At 55.6% G+C, this 16120-nt stretch overlaps 1 protein-coding gene across 1 annotated transcript; it reads right to left on the bottom strand.

Moving 5' to 3' along the window:
• Positions 1 to 358: 358 nt before the first annotated feature.
• PYGM (glycogen phosphorylase, muscle associated) lies at positions 359 to 13068 on the bottom strand. Its single transcript, XM_025446097.3, has 20 exons — positions 12363 to 13068; positions 11230 to 11331; positions 11043 to 11121; positions 10852 to 10955; positions 10355 to 10486; positions 8794 to 8905; positions 8622 to 8704; positions 7934 to 8077; positions 7503 to 7595; positions 7119 to 7265; positions 6802 to 6965; positions 6385 to 6499; positions 5738 to 5839; positions 5271 to 5418; positions 4906 to 4964; positions 4637 to 4778; positions 3979 to 4186; positions 1183 to 1317; positions 896 to 962; positions 359 to 780 (listed from the first exon to the last, which is right to left on the bottom strand). The coding sequence occupies exons 1-20, from the start codon at positions 12603 to 12605 to the stop codon at positions 631 to 633; spliced, it is 2529 nt and encodes an 842-aa protein (XP_025301882.1). The 5' UTR covers positions 12606 to 13068; the 3' UTR covers positions 359 to 630.
• Positions 13069 to 16120: the final 3052 nt, after the last annotated feature.

Here is a 16120-nt window from a genome sequence, read left to right as displayed (position 1 = left end):
GCGCCAACCACCCACAGGCTCCTCCCCCTCCCAAGTCCAGCCCGGGACCGCGTGGATCCTCTGTAGCCCAGGAGGCCTCTGCCCAAGTTCCAGCTCCCAGCCTGGTGGGCCCCACCCAGGAGGACGCTCCGCCCTCGGCCAGCCTGGCAGGCCGCTGACCTAGTATGGACACAGCTCTGGGAAGAGAGGCGTGGAGGGTGACGCCCTGAACGGAGGCTGGAGAATCTCGGGCCCCGCCCCTGTGGGCTGCCCCCTCCTTCAGAGGGGACGCACCTGCGGGTGGGGGTGGGTAAGGCACGGTGACTGCGCAGCTGCTGTTGTGCCTGCCCAGACCTAAAAATATTTCCCAACAGAAGAGTAAGGAGGCTCCCAAGGAGAATCAATTTATTGGGGAGTGGGTGCAGCTGGTCAGACCCATAAATAGGAGGGAGCGGGGAGCCAGAGGGCAGGATGGGAGCAGTGTCCTTAGTCACGCTGGACACTGGGATCTTGAGGCTGGGGGGGGAAGTGGGGGGTTCCAGGGAGAGGATGAGAGATGGAACTCCAGTACCCCGCCGTGGATGAGGCGCTGGGCTGGCACAACGGATTGCAAACAAACTCAGAGGTTAGTTTGGGGTCTGGTCTGGAGGCTCAGATGGTCTCATCCGGGGCTGGCAGGCGCTTGCGTGAAGGCTCTATGCCCCAGATCTCCCGGGCGTACTGGGCAATGGTTCTGTCGCTGGAGAACTTGCCTGATGTGGCTATGTTCCGGATCACCATCCTCGTCCACTCTCTTGGGTTCTAAACAGGCCAAAAGAGAGCTCTGGGTTCATTCTGCCAGTGGGATCTGCGCTTTCCACCACATCCCAGCCAGGACCACTAGAGCCTTGCCAACCACTGGCCCGGGACGCCTCACCTTGTACAAGGCACTGACTTTCTCCTGGCATTTAATGTATTCTTCATAATCTGCAAACACTTTAAACCTGGAGATGAATAGAGAGGGAGGAGGCTCCATAAGGTCAAGCGCCGAGCCCGTCCTGTCCTGGTGGTCTTCTGGGAGCCAGGAGACTGAAGCTGCTTCCATGCTTCCAAAGGAGCCTGGCCCCAAATGCCCAGGACCCCTGCCCAGTCTCCCCATGCAGCACCTGAGCCCAGTTCAGCCCAGCAGTCCCACCTGCACAGTTCCCTGGCCGGACAGCTCACCGGTCATGATGCATGAGCATGTTGACAATGTCCTTGAACAAGTCTGGCTGTTTGGGGGAGAAGAAGCCGCTGCTCAGCTGCTCAATGATCTGCCGGAGCTCAGGAATTCGGTCATAGTACTCCTGGGCATTGTACCTGTGGGGGAAGAGGGGTCCACACCATGAAAAGGACTTCCTGGCTCCTTCTCCGGAGAAAATCAGAGAAATCCGAAGTCCCAGGGTCAAAAGCCAGGCCCAGGGCACCTGGTGGCTCAGTGGTTGAGCATCTGCCTTTGGCTCAGGTCGTGACCCTGGAGTCCTGGAATGGAGCCCCATATCAAGCTCCCCACAGGGAGTCTGCTTCTTCCTCTGCCTATGTCTCTGCCTCTGTGTGTGTGTCTCTCATGAATGAATAACTAAAATCTTTAAAAATAAAAAAATTTTAAAAGTCAGGCCCAGCGGGCTGCTGCCCTCCCTGGAGGGGCCACAACCCCTCGGGAGGTCCTTCCCCAGAGGCTGCTTCCCTTTTCTGCTCAGCTTTTTTTTTTTTCTTTTTTAAGATTTTATTTACTTATTCATGAGAGACACACAGAGAGAGAGAGAGAGGCAGAGACCCAGGCAGACGGAGAAGCAGGCTCCATGCAAGGAGCCCAGTGTGGGACTGGAACCCAGGAACCCAGGACCACACGCTGTGCCAAAGGCAGGTGCTCAACCCCTGAGCCACTCAGGCATCCCCTCCCTGCTCAGCTTCTCATTCCCCTTATGTGCTTGAGGCCTGGAGAGGACGAAAGGGAAGCAGCAGAGCCAAGGCCCTAGACCAAGTGCTCTTCCTCTCACATGCCACCACCTCTCCCAACTGGTGTGTTTCCTTCCTGAATGGCTTTTCCCATTCCCTCTCCCAAGTCCATCTGCCTTCAGGCCCCAGGAGGAACCAACAGACCAATCCTCCAGGAAGCTCCTTAAACTCACTGTCCAACCGCACTTATTGCTGGCCCGGTGCCAGCTTGCCCCCTGGGTGCCACTTTCTGAGCCAGTGCAAGCACCCCTGAGTCACCCCTCAGGGTTCAAAGCCCTCCCCAAGGCCAGTCTCATCTCTTTTCTTTCCTCCCCACTTCCATCTGGCCGCCCAGGTCAAGGAGTGGGTGCAGTTGGTCAGATTCATAGACAGGAAGGGGCAGAGAGGCAGAGGACATCCATGACCCCCATCCCCAGCACTGACACTCAGGCCACTCTCTTTGCGTTCTGGTATCAGCCCCTACCCTGGGCCCCCACCTGTACCCCCCCCCACACACACACACACATAGTCCAGTCTCCACCTTGCAGCCCAGACTCTCCTTCTGGAGCCTGCTTCTGAACATGCTGGATCTTGCTCAAAACATGTCCTATCTCCCTCTTGTCCAAAGGACAAAGTCTGAACTTCCTAGTCAAGCCCAACAGGAGGATTTCCTTTCAATATTTAATGCCAGCTCTCAGAAGCAGTAGGTGGGAGTGTAAACTGGTACCAACTTTCTGGAAAGCATTTGGCAACATGCATCAAGAGCCTTAAGAACTCATGCTTAAAAAAAAAAAAATTCATACTTTTTGGGGCGCAGAAATATCCCCTCTAATAATCAACTAAAGGAAATAAAGATGTGGACGTAGATATAAAAGGATGGTCATCACAGTGATATTTACACTGACAAACAGCAGAAATCAACCATAAGGTCCAACACCAGGGAACTGCTTAAATAAGTTATAGTATGTCCATTACGATAGAACCCTATACAAACATGTTAAATATTTTAAAGGCCATTTAATGACATCAGGATCCAAAGTTGTGTTAAGACCTCAAAATTGTATGTGCATTATTCCCAACTTCTATATATGTACACATGTACACGTAAATTCGTAGAAAAAGGGCTGTGGCTTTAAAAATGGGTGATGAGATTATGAATGACTTATTTTGTTATTTGGGATTTTTCTAATTAGGAAGCACGTATTGCTTTCATGAGAAGGAAAAAATATATTTTAAAATAAATTTTAAGAAATATTGGGATGGGGCAGCCTGGGTGGCTCAGCTGTTTAGCGCCGCCTTCAGCCCAGGATAAGATCCTGGAGATCCAGGATTAAGTCCCACGTCACACTCCCTGCATGGAGCCTGCTTCTCCCTCTGCCTGTGTCTCTGCCTCTCTCTCTCTGTCTCTCTGTCTGTCTGTCTCTAATGAATAAATAAATAAAAGTCTTTAAAAAAAAAAAAGAGAACTACAAGCAAGGCGGAAAATTATTTTTAAAAAAATATTGGGACACTTGGGGGGGCTCAGCAGTTGAGCATCTGCCTTCGGCCCAGGGCGTGATCCTGGAGTCCTGGGATCGAGTCCCCCATCAGGCTCCCTGCATGGAGCCTGCTTCTCCCTCTGCCTGTGTCTCTGCCTCTTTCTCTGTGTGTCTCTCATGAATAAATAATAAAATCTTAATTAAAAAAATGTAATGCCAGGAAAATATCTACTTTGAAGAACTGCACGTCTGACCATAAGCACAGCTGTTCTTACTGTACTCCTAGTTCTCTTTTTGCCACAGCTGCCAGAAATGCCAGAAATAATATGTCCTAGAATTGATATAATTTCTTCTTTTTCCTTCAGTTCCAAGTGTCTTCTTTTCCCCTGCCACTAGCCTTCTGTGTTATAAGTCCCTCCTCCCAAGTTCTCCAGAATCCTCGTGGCCAAAACTAACACGCTGTGCAGCCTGGGCCAGCCTTTCCAGGGAGCCCTGCCCTCTAGTAGCCACACCTCAGGGCCTCCTGCCCGTGGACTGTGAACTTTGGAGCCCTTGACCCCCATACCCTCTCTGGTCAAGCTTTTCCACGTCCTCTACCCGCATGCCGAAGATGAAGAAGTTTTCTTCTCCCGCCTCCTCTGCCATCTCTACATTGGCTCCGTCCATGGTGCCAATGGTCAGAGCTCCATTGAGCATGAACTTCATGTTGCCAGTGCCTGAGGCCTCCGTGCCTGCTGTGGAGATCTGCTCGGAGAGGTCAGCAGCTGGGATCACTGTGGGGCAGCCACAGGGTACAAGCTCAGTTCCGGGTACAGTCCCACCCCAGCTAGGGACTGTGGAGTTAGGCTGGCCATAGGTATAGCAGATTCAGAGCCCCCTCCACCCTCACCCTCCAGAAGTAACCAACTGAATCTCCATCTCACCACCAGCCTCCCCCAACTGCTTAATGATCTTGAACACCTGAAATCTAACCTGGACTCTCTCCCCACCTCCACCCCACTGTGTGTGTGTGATTTGAAGGGCAAATCTTCCCACTAATTTCAATCTTCTCTATAATTTCATTCTGTACTGCCTGAAATTACACCATCAGAGGGGGACATCCTTGTGATTTGAGGATTGTCCTCTCCCAGATTTTTCTTCCAAGTGCCAGTATGCTAAGGAACAGGTGACAGATATTCCTTCCTGGCTGAACTCCTCAGAGCCTCCCTCTGGTGGCACCCCACCTTTCTCTGCCAGCGAGACTCGGTAGTTCTCCAGGAAGATCACACGGAGGCGGTCTCCTACCACTGGGTCGTGGTTAACCACATCCCCAATGGCTGTGATGAGTTTGATGATCATCTTGGCCATGTGGTATCCAGGGGCAGCCTGTGGGGGCACAGTCTGGAGTCAGCTGCACAGCCCAGCATCCTGCCCCTATCCTGCAACCCAGCCAGGCCACCCTCAACCTGGATGCCAAAGGGCCAGAGCCACAGTCTGTGGCCTGACTTCTCACCTTCCCTCCAATCATCACAGTTCGGGGCACGACAAACCTATTGGGTTCCTGCTTGATGCCTGTGGAGAAACACAGAACAGTGGGCCAGGTTTTCCCTCTTGGCAATACCTCCTGACAGCATGCATCCAGCCAGGGCCCTGGCTGAGAGATAATAGACCTGATTTGGACAGCCACTGGCTATGTAACCTCCAATCTCTCATTTCCCCCTCTCTGAGCCTCCATTTGCCCGTCTATGAAATGGAGATAATCTATGTCCCAAGAGTTGGCCCAAAGCCAAAAGAGAGACACTGAATTGGAAGTATGTAGTACACCAACAGGTGTACAGAGGGGAGCCCTGAGAGCCAGAGTGAAACCCCGCCACTCACGATTGTACAGGGTGATGATGTGGAGGCAGTTGAGGAGCTGGCGTTTATATTCATGAATTCGCTTCACCTGGATGTCGAAGAGCGAGTTGGGGTTGATATGGACTTTGTATTCCCTCTCTAGGTAGGCAGCGAACTTTAACTTGTTTTCCTGAAGGTGGGGATGGGGAAGAGCTCACCAACAGGACTTAGCCTCAGTGCCATTTCTTGCCCAGAAAGGTAGACGACGGGAGGTTCACTTGCCACCTTTCTCCACGCTGGGCCCAGAGCAGACATTGCTAATCAATGTTAGCACTCTTCCGGTGGAGTCAAATGATGCGCTCTCACCATGGACTCCAGGCAACTCCATCAGGGGCCTAAGGCTGCGGGAGAGTCAAGCTCCCTCGGCCATTCCCGACCCGGGCACCCAGCACCTCTGGCCCACTCCTTCCCACCCTGGCACAAGTGTCCCAGGTCATAGCACTGCCTACCTGCTTCACTTTGGCCACATCCCGGATAAAGGCTTCGTCATCCACGAAGGAGAGCAGTTTGCGCAGCTGGTCCAGGTCTGAGATGTAGTCCTCCCCAATGCGCTGTGGGAGATGGCTCACAGTCAAGCCTGTGCCCCTTTTTGGTTCTCCCTCCCGGAGGGGTCCCTTTCCAGCTCAGCCAAGCCCAGTCCCTGCAGACACCCCCTCCTTTTCCAGCCTCCAAGCAGGGATGCAGTGTGTGCGGGGCACTGCATTTTCCCTTCAGACCTGGGACTCTGATGGCTGACCCGCCCTGACCCCAGGGGGCCTTTCTCCTGGCCTTCTCCTCAGACATGCAATGACCTTGAGGCCCTGCTCACAATCCATGCCCCTTGCCAGTCTCACTTCAGATGTGACCTGTTGGTGACCCTCTCCATTGGACTGTGAATTCCCACCTGGTTGGCCTCCACAAGCCCACAGAGCATCCTCATGCATACGAGAAAATGGTTCCCCTCCTCCAGGCACATGCAAGGCTTGGGGAACGCAGTGCAGGATGGATTTCAGCCCTCCTGGCGGGCCCCCTATAATAACCCACCTATATGTCCTTACACTGCTGATCCCCGTAGTGACCCATGTTGACACCTACTGGCCATACAGTGACCTCTCACCTCAGCAATGACTTCTGCCAGTCCAGGGTTACACAGAACTAGCCAGCGACGAGGGGTGATGCCGTTGGTCTTGTTCTGGAATTTATGAGGCTCCAGCTCGTAGAAGTCCTTGAAGCTGCGGGATTAGGTTGGAGAGTCACTACTCATCCCTGCGGAAGGAACACCTAGTCCCGGAAGCCCCGCTCTGGTTTCTTGCAGAGAGGGGCCCGGAGGTGAGGGGGTGGCTGTAGGTGAGAAGGGGTCATCTGGGGACAAGACTGTCCTGGACATCTGGGCCATGACACATAAATGCCTGCTACCTGTGGGAAGGGCCAGCTGGGGGTCAAGTAATGAGGACCCCTCCCCGGAGGGAGGGCGGGGCCAGCGGGAGGAGCGGGGGTCATCAGGGGAGGAGCCAGCGGGAGGGAGAGGGCTCACATGGTTTTCTTGAGGATCTCCGAGTGGATTCGAGCCACGCCGTTGACAGCATGTGAGCCCGCAATGCACAGGTGAGCCATGTTGATGCGCTTCACCGCGCCCTCTTCCACCAGCGACATGCGCCGCAGCCGGTCTACATCCCCTGGGAAAGCAGCTGCCACCCGCTGTGTAGGGAGAGCCCAGAGCTCAGGCGCAGACTCAGGAACCCAGGTCCCCAGCCCCATACCCCCAGGGCCCTGCCCACGGAGTCTCAGGCTGCGCTGCACCTGCCTTCCGCAGCACTCCCCCGTCCCCCAGCCCAGGCCTCTCTCACTCACGTTAAGGAAGCGCTGGTTGATCTCATAGATGATCTGGAGGTGTCGGGGCAGCAGAGTCTCAATAAGATGCACGGGCCAGCGCTCTAGGGCCTCGGGCAGGACGGTGTGGTTGGTGTAGGCGCAGGTCCTGACCGTCACATCCCAGGCCTGATAGGCAGGGTTAGGGAGTCAGGAACCCCCAGGCCTAACTCCTGATGGCTCTCCATACATGGTGTGTAGCCCAGAGCCTAGGCCCCATCCGTGGGTTCTAGGACACTCGCCCCCTGGACCTCGCACTGTTGTCTGTTCCATGGGTGCTGCGCTCACATACTTCTGCTTCCCAGACTAGGAAGGGAACCCTGAGACAGAGAGGGTCAAGCGGGGTGGAGGGGTCCTGAAGCCCACCTTGTCCCAGTCCAGCCGCTCCAGGTCGACCAGGATCCTCATCAGCTCAGGGATGGCCAAGGACGGGTGGGTATCATTGAGCTGGATGGCCACCTGTGGAGAGTGGGGCTGGGAGTCAGTCTGGGATCCAAACCACGGCTGTGATCACTGTCCTCTGACCCTTTGGAGCCCCCTCCAGGGGCCAATGTGGTTCCAGGGCTCAGCCAAGGGTAGTAGGCCTCATCGGAGGAGTTGTGGACAGGACGAGGGTGACGTTCCAGGGTATGTGCCCATCGATTGAGGCTTCTGAGCAGGTCACCCTCACACACCACCAGCCTCCAGCCTCTACCTCCTCATTTATAGAGTGAGTGGGGTGAGCTGAGACTGGAGGGGAGAGGCGATGCCACACATCCTGGGAGGTGTAGAGAGGGACCCTCCCTGGACCCTGGTACCTTATCTGGAAAGGCATCAAAGCTTGTGCGCACGGGGTCACGGCAGCCAAACTTGGAAGACTTGAAGCGGCGGATGATGTCTTGGAGGGTGGCGGCCACCACAAAGTACTCCTGCTTCAGACGCAGCTCTTTCCCCTCAAAGAACTGGGAAATAGTTCAACGCAAGGCTGAGCAAGTCAAGGTCGTGGTAGGGGGTGGCCTAATGCTGCTGCGGGTATGGCCAGGAGACTTTTGCCCAGGGTCTTTCCCCCACCAAGAAGTAGCAGTGGGGGATAGTGTTAGGAAGGGGGCACACAAGGACCAGGGGTACTGTCAGCACTGCCAGGGAACAACAGCTCCTCCAAAGCGCCCTGCCCTAACTTGCTGTCCCCAGGACTTAGGCATCCTCTTAAAGAACTCAGAGGAAAAACAGGACACAAAGGAGCCAACCATATATCCTGGGTGCGGGGCACCTGACTGGCTCAGTTGGAAAAGCACATGACTCTTAATCTCTGGGTCATGAGTTAGAGCCCCACTCTGGGTGTAGAGATTACCAAAATAAATAAACAAACAAACTTAAGAAAAAAAACAAAAACAAAAACAAAACTGTCCTGAGTGTGACTAGGTACCAGAGACCATCCCTCCCAGTCCTTTGCCCTCTCCCAGGCTCTCAGGCTTCCTGTTCCCAGCCCAGGAGGTGACAACGTACGTTGTCATTGGGGTACAGGACACGCGAGATGTTCTCAGCCAGGTTCCGGTCCAGCACAGCTTGGATGTAGCCACCAACATTGACTGAGGGGGGAAAGTGGGGCCAGTGTCAGGCTCGGACTTGAGTGCAGGCCAGGGAGGGTGGGGCTGCCAGTGGCCAGGGCTGGACTCACAGTCTTTGAGGTTGAAGTCATTGGGGGCCTTGGCCGACCACAGGCGCATGGTGTTGACGATGTTGTTGCGATAGCCAGGCACAGGGGTATCATAAGGCATGGCCAGCACCACCTGCGGGGGGACGTCCAGTGTGCTGTCAGGAGCTGGGTGTCTGCCCCATGACCCCGTGGCACCCTGAGAGCTGAATCCCAGCCTTTGTCCCTGTGCCCTGCCAACTCCCTGTCCCGTATTTTTTTTTTAAGATTTTATTTATTTACTCATGAAAGACATACAGAGAGAGGCAGAGACACAGGCAGAGAGCCTCCGTGCAGGGAGTCTGACACGGGACTCGATCCCAGGACCCTGGGATTACGCTCTGGGCGGAAGGCAGGCTCTAAACTGCTGAGCCACCCAGGCATCCTCCTGCCTCAGCTTTTAGTGCCAACTCTGGGTGACCATGAGCAAACCTCTCAACGTCTCTGGACCTCATCATAGAGAGGATCCCCCACCAGAACTCCCCACACCGCCCACCCCACCTTGCCTGGCTGCTTGTGAGGAACAGAGGGGGGGGCTCTGCTGGTGGTCACCCTGTAGTGATGGTGATGAGCAGGCCCACCTGGCCTGAGCACAACGTAGAGGACGCTGTGGGCTCCTGAGAGGGCTGGGGGGAGCCTGGGGCCCAGCTAAAGGGGACACAGATGTCAAGTTTGTCCGAAGGGCTTCTTCTGCCTGGTTGACCAGGGGGTTAATTAGCAATGACTAATGCTGGCCCCACCTCCCGCAATTGGCAAACTTCAATAACTGCTGCCGACAGTTCCTGTCACTACAGGGCAGGGGGCACATCCATGGCCCCCAGCGGCAGCACCCTTCCTTCCCAGCACTAAGTAACTGAGCCTGTACTTGGAACAGAGTGGAAGCTGCAGTTCAAGGAGGGAAGGGACTGGCCCAAGAGCAGAGAGCTAGGTGGGCCGCCAGAGCCCCTGCTGAATCTTATCACAGATGATAGCAGAACAAATGCCCGCGTCTGAAAGCCAAGAGATTTCCGTGCAGTCACCTGGAGGTTCATGACCTCCAGCCACAGCTGAAAGAACTCATGGAGCTGGGATTCAGACACCTGGTTTGGCTTTAGGCTCCCTCTAACTTGTGTGACCTTGAACAAGTCAATTCCTCTCTCATGGTGCTCATTTTCTCCCTGTCTTTCTGGGCTGTTGCTTTGTTTCCCATCGAGCTGCCAGTTTAGATGTGCTGGGGAGTCAAGTCACCGTGATTATTCTTGGAAGACTCTTGTGAGGTGGAAAGGAGCCAGGCCAGGGGAAGGGCACTGGGGGGGCAGGGTAGAGACTCTCTCCTCCTCCTGGGCTCTGTGCTTGGCCTGGGTCCTCTATGACCCTGTCTCCAGCCTCTCCTAGCTCCAGCTGTTTGACCTCGAGTAGACCACTTAACCTCTCTGAGCCTCAGTGTCCTCCATTGGAAAGCGCACCGGGTCCAGTAGCCCCCAGGCTCTTTCTCTGTATCTCCTTGTTTTCTTCCAGAGTCTCCTCCCCACTACCCTTTCACTGGGAGCTGCCCCCACTCCCTCACCTGTGTGTCCACCCACTTGGCCCCCTGGCTGGTGTGTTCTACTCGGCCATAGAAGTGCACAGGCAGCATGAACTCAGGTCGGGCCTTCTCCCAGGGGTTTCCGTAGCGAAGCCAGTCATCAGCCTCCTCCATCTGAGCCCAAGGCAGGTTGGGGAGAAAGGAAGGCAACGTCAGATCCAGAGGGGCAATGGGTAGGGCAGGAGCAGTAGCCCTAGTGTGCCCTCTATAGAGTGCAAATTAGAGCCCTGGGGTGGGCCCCTGGCCTGGTAGGATATCTGATGGGACAGGGTGTGTGTAATGGGAGCCTGAGAAGTCCCTCAGGCATGGACCACCCATTCCAAGAGTGACCAGAAGTCTTTGGGGTCAGGGGGAAGAGACAAAGATGCTTTCTGTCAAAGCTGAGGCTGGTTCTGGATCTATCCAGAGATGGATGATCCAATGGGGTTTCTCTCCATCAGGCCTGGGTCCCCACCAGACCAGGGCCCAAGGCTGCTCACCTGCCAGCCCCCACAGATCTTCTGGTTAAAAATCCCAAACTCATAGCGGATCCCGTAGCCATAGGCAGCCAGGCCTAGTGTTGCCATGGAGTCCAGAAAGCATGCTAGGGGTTTCCAGAGAGGTGGGTGTCAGGGGCCTGGCAAGAAGGAACCCTTCTGCCCACCCCACCCCTGCCACCCTGCACACTTACCAGCCAGCCGACCCAGGCCCCCGTTGCCCAGCCCTGCATCCTCCTCAATCTCCTCCAGCTCCTCCATGTCCAGGCCCAGCTGGAGGGGGCAGGGGGTGGCAGTGGTCAAGGCCAAAGGCCAGCAGGTGTATCCCCCAATTACTCAGGCTTGCCCCGCTCTCACCCCCACTCCCGTCCCCCTCCGCACCTGGTAGGTGGCCTCGTCACAGGCATTCTCCAAGGCCAGGTTCACCATGGTGTTTTGTAGTGTCCGTCCCATGTAGAACTCCAGAGACAGGTAGTAGATCCTCTGCCCAGAGAGACAGGTGCAGGGCAGGAGTCAGGGCTGCCTAGCAGCATTTAGCCAGGCCTCTCACACCTCCTGTCCCACTCCTGCCAGCCCTATCTCCATTTATTTTCTCCTCATCACAGGCTTCTGGAACCATCGGGAAGGTTCTGGTCTAGCATTGCCTCTGACTTTAGATACATCGCTTTTCTTCTCTGAGCCTCAATGTCCTCATTTGCAAAATGGGGCTCCCATATCTACCTTGGGGACTGGGGTGCTTAGGAGAGCTGAAAACCCCTGCCATCGCACATAAGCCTCCGGGCAGCCCATGGGGGAGTCAGGACCCAGAGAAGCACCTCCAAGTACTCCCCCAGAGGGCAAAGCCTGAGGTGCAGGGGAATCAGTCATTTGCTCAAGGTCACCATGAGTCACGGGGAGAGTTGGCCACCTCCTGTCCTTGCAGTGCCCAGTTAGTTCCCCTTGGTCCTCCAGCCTCAGCCCCAAGAAGGGGCAGAGAGATACCAGAATCCGGGATGCTGAGGGTACCTGGTCTCCCCATTTCCCAGGTCCCCTCCCTGGCCCACTTGCTGGCCCCTCCCCCCGCCCGAGAGTGTCAGGTTGCTGACATTTACCATGACCCCAACAGACACTTGATCCCCCTACCCCAGCTGTCCAGCACCACCGGTGGTACAGACACACCGCATGCACATTTGATGACCCGTCCTTCCACTTCAGGTCCAACCCAGGCCCGGGGGTCTTCCCAACCACCAGAAGCCCCTCCACTTCCTGAATGGGCACCAAGCCTTTGCAACCAGCCCACCTGATCCGAGCCCCCAACATACACACCTGCCCCCACCCCAGGTTTCTCTACCTGAGTCGTCTTGGCACCAGCAACTCTTGGTGCCCCTGTTCCTCCAACCTCCGTCCCTGGAAGGAACCCTTGATTTTGCCCGCAGAAAACCCTGACCCTACAAAGGGCTGCCACTTACAATCTGGCCCTCTTGGGGACCCCCCTATCCTGACCCCTTTCCCACCCAGGACACTCCAAGCAGCACCTTGGGGTCCTTTTCGTAGTAGTGCTGCTGCGTGCGGATCCAGCGGCCCACGAGGTGGTCACGAACAGTGTGGGCCAGCGCAAAGTAGTAGTCTCTTGGGGTGGCCACATTGCGGTCTTTGACGAGTGTGAAATGCAGGTGTCGGTTGAAGTTCTTCTTGAGCTCCGTCACATTCTCCACACCTGCTAGGCCACGCACACTGATCTGCTTTCTCTTCTCCTGGTCTGACAGTGGCCGGGACATGGCTGCAGGAGGGCAGGCTGGAGGCACGGACAGACAGACGGACAGATGGGTGGATGGATGGGTGGACCGGGTGCCCAAGGCACTGCCTCCTGCCAGGGAGTGGAGCTCGCCGGCAGCCCAGGGGGTTTTAAAGCCTGGCTCTGGGCAGCTTGCTCCGCCTCCCCCTGCAAGGGGAGGGTGTTGGCCTGACTGCTTAGTGAGCTATTTTGGTGGCCAGGGGAGGAGAGGGGAGAGGGGCAGGGAGAGCAGGCCTGGCCTGGCTCATTCACAGCCCTGCGCTGACCCACTTCTTCCAGACCTCACCCGCATGCTGGGGTCTTCTGTGCCCGCCTCGGCCTTTCGCAGAGTCAGAGATGAGACACAGCAGCGCTGCCTGAGAGGCCTAGGGCTGGACTGGAGCTGGCGGGCTGGGCCTTGGCTGAGCCGTACGCTCTGATCTGGGCCCTTCTCCTGGCTCGAGGATGAAGGGGTGGGGCCAGATTTTGGGCCGGTCAGCGCTCCTGCGGAAGCTAGGGAGGGCTGTCGGGAGGACAGGTGTCCGGAGGCTCAGCCTTCGTCAGAGCAGCTTGGCTTCTGTTTTAGACATTTGCCCACAAGCTGGAAGACCTCTGGTCAGGCTTCCGTGGTAGAGCCTGACATGGGGGTGGGGAGGGAGGGGTGTCTGTGCCCAGGTCTGGTGGTCACAGGCTTATGTGGTGGCAACAGGGGTCAGGACACCCCCATGCAGGCTGAAGGGCCAGGAGCTGTGAGGGTGCCCTGAACAGATGTAGCTAGCAAAGGACCCTGGTGTCAGAGAAGGGGGACCAGGACTCTGGGTTCCAGGGGGTGGGATGGAGGAGGTCGCTTGAGGCAGGTCGCTGCTCCCACCCCACCTCCACCCAAGCTGAGCCACTCTGGTCCCCCCCCCCCCCCCCCCCCGTTGTTGTCCTTCAGGGAGTTCTGAAGTGACCTTTTGAGAGGGATGGTAGTCAGATTACGGGCCAGCTTTCGCTAGGGGCTGCTAGCCTAGAGCAGGGGCCTCTGGGAACTGTAGTACTGTGCCCACGGTGGCAGAATAAACTGAAGCATCCCCCACCAACTCATATTGGTCAGTGGCGTGAGATCTCCCTTTGACGCAGCTGCCAGGTGACTAGACACCTCCTTCCACTCGCTCCTCCCACCCAGGCCCACATACCAGACAGAGATTCAGTGGGCCTGGGTCCACAGCGTGACCTCACCTAGAAAATGGGAGCCTCTGCAGCCGGAACCTGACACCACTCAGTCTTCGTGGCCTAGCAGCTACGGGACCTCCCTTTAGAGGCTCTGTCACCAATCCACTGCTCGTGCCCTGGCCCCCAGCACTGATTTGCTGTGTGACCTTCAGCTGGTTGGTTTACTTTTCTGAGCTGTGAACTCCTTCCTCCAATTTACACTCATACGAGAATATAAATTCCTGCCTCCTCCAGCTGCTGCCTCCTACTCTTACGGAGGCAGACTTTGGATCCTGCTTTGTTCTTTGAGCAAAAGGAGCCCAGGGCTTTATGCTATTTCAAAGGGTGCCTGGGCTTCCCAGGGCAGTGGGCTGGTGGAGAGAACTGGGTGTTCTGGTCTGAGGGCCAAGGAAGCAGGTCAGAGAGGCCTGGACAGCCGCAGGATGCTACTGAGAGCCTGGTTTGGGGAAGGCCTAGCTGTCTTCGAGGACATTCTGAGCCACAGTAGACCCAGCCCTGGAGTTACGAGTTTAATGTAGGGTCTAAACTCCGAGTCTTCCAGAGGGCTGCTCTCTCCTGCCTGCCTCTGCCCCACCCCACCCCCGCATTACTGTTATCTCCCACAGCTGCCATGCTTCCAAGTGAGAACAAAGATCAGGAAAACACCCAAATGTGCCTACACGGATGCAGTGAGCATACAGAAACTTTCTTAAATTTCTCTGTATTTTCCAGTTAATTTTAGTCTTCTACGTGCTCTATTTCAGTAGAGTGCCTGGTGGCTCCCTAGTCTCTCCGGAGCTCCCATCCCCAGGCTCCCCCCACAGGCCTGCAAGGGTCACCCACCCTCCAAGAACCGGGTCTCTGGGCTTGGCTAGCATCTGGGGCTGCTGAGTAGAGCTCAGAAGGCTCCTTGGTGCAGTGATCTCTGGACAAAGTGGCCCATTTCTGTGCTGTCACCTCACACCCTGGTTGTGGCAGCACTCTGGCCACACAAACCTTCTCTGCACTGACCCCTAATTGCTTATAAGTTTATTTTCCTGGCACTAAGAACCTGTTCCCAAATCATTCCCAAATTATCCATCCTGCTCCCCAAATCATCTGATCCTCTTCCAGCTGGCCCGCTCTGACAGCCCTCTTCCTGTGCCTCAGCGATGGTGCCTGCCCTTCTGTGCTCCAGACACCTGCTCAGCTGGGACTTGTCCCGTTTCTACCAGGAAAGAGAAATCACTTTTTTTTTCTTAAAGATTTATTTATTCACGAGAGAGAGGCAGAGACATAGGCAGAGGGAGAAGCAAGCTCCATGCAGGGAGCCCGATGCAGGATTTAATCTGGGATCCGAAGATCACACCCTGAGCTGAAGGCAGACGCTCAACCACTGAGCCACCCAGGAGTCCCAAGAAATTACTTTTAAAAAAATAGGTTCCATGCCCAACACGGTGCTTGAACTCACGACCCTGAGGTCAAGTCTCACACTTTCCCTACTGAGCCCACCAGGTGCCCAGAATGACTTCAGATTTCTCCCACGATCTTTCTTGTGGGTCTCTTTGGTTTTGTTGTGTGCCCCCCAACTAGAAGTTTCTAGGCTTTTTCTGGGGGTGACACCACCCTGGGCCCCCTCCTATTTTGCAAGCCCGAACCCAGCATGATGAGACCCTAAAGGTTCAAAATGACTCACTCCTTGTGTTCTCATGTCCTCTCCAAGCCCTCACTCCCCCATGCTGCATGTGCAGATCAATCTTGAACCCTGGAAGCACTTGACTAACTTGAGTGACTCAAGGTTGTTTATGTCTGACTGGGTTTCTATCCAGAAATTCTGCCTTCTTCTCTGGACCAATCTTGGGTTTCTCCGAAGCCCTAACACTGACCTTTCCCAGCTGGTATTCCTTTCACCAAGCTGGGGCAGGGAGGGAGCCAGTGCTACAGCAGAAGATGGACAGATAGAGTTGAGCAAAGGTCTCTTCCTCCACAGTCTCAAGGTGGCTGGGGAAGCCTTTCTCATCTCTCCCCCACTTTGCCACAAAAGCAGGTGCTCCCTGCACTTGAGGGCCAAGCCTTCCCTCTCTCTTCCATTTCAGGGTCTGAAGCTCCTTAGAGAAAGGCCTGAGAAGGTTGCCTTAGTTAGCCACTTTGTTACCCTCCTAAACCTTAACAAAAGCTGATGGCAGGGAGCAGGGAGAGAGCTTGCATAGGAATGGAGCTGGCCCCAGGGGAGAGAGGCAGGAGATAGCTGGGCTGTGGTTAAGTCATTTATTGATTTTATTTCTAAAACCCACATAGCGCCACTTTGCCTCTTCCAGAGCTTCAAAGAGCTAATTAACCGCCCAA

Source organism: Canis lupus, chromosome 18 (assembly GCF_003254725.2).
Source record: "Canis lupus dingo isolate Sandy chromosome 18, ASM325472v2, whole genome shotgun sequence".
Lineage (NCBI taxonomy): Eukaryota > Metazoa > Chordata > Mammalia > Carnivora > Canidae > Canis > Canis lupus.
This window is presented reverse-complemented; position numbering and strand designations above follow the sequence as displayed.

Bases quoted from the DNA above. Each gene is read 5' to 3' on its own strand.
- PYGM (XM_025446097.3), bottom strand. From the start codon at position 12,605: ATGTCCCGGCCACTGTCAGACCAGGAGAAGAGAAAGCAGATCAGTGTG. The intron at 11,332-12,362 runs GTGCTGCTTGGA...CTCTCTGGGCAG, and splicing joins ACTACGAAAAGGACCCCAAG to AGGATCTACTACCTGTCTCT. The intron at 6,500-6,801 runs GTGAGCCCTCTC...CTAATCCCGCAG, and splicing joins GAGATCCTCAAGAAAACCAT to CTTCAAGGACTTCTACGAGC.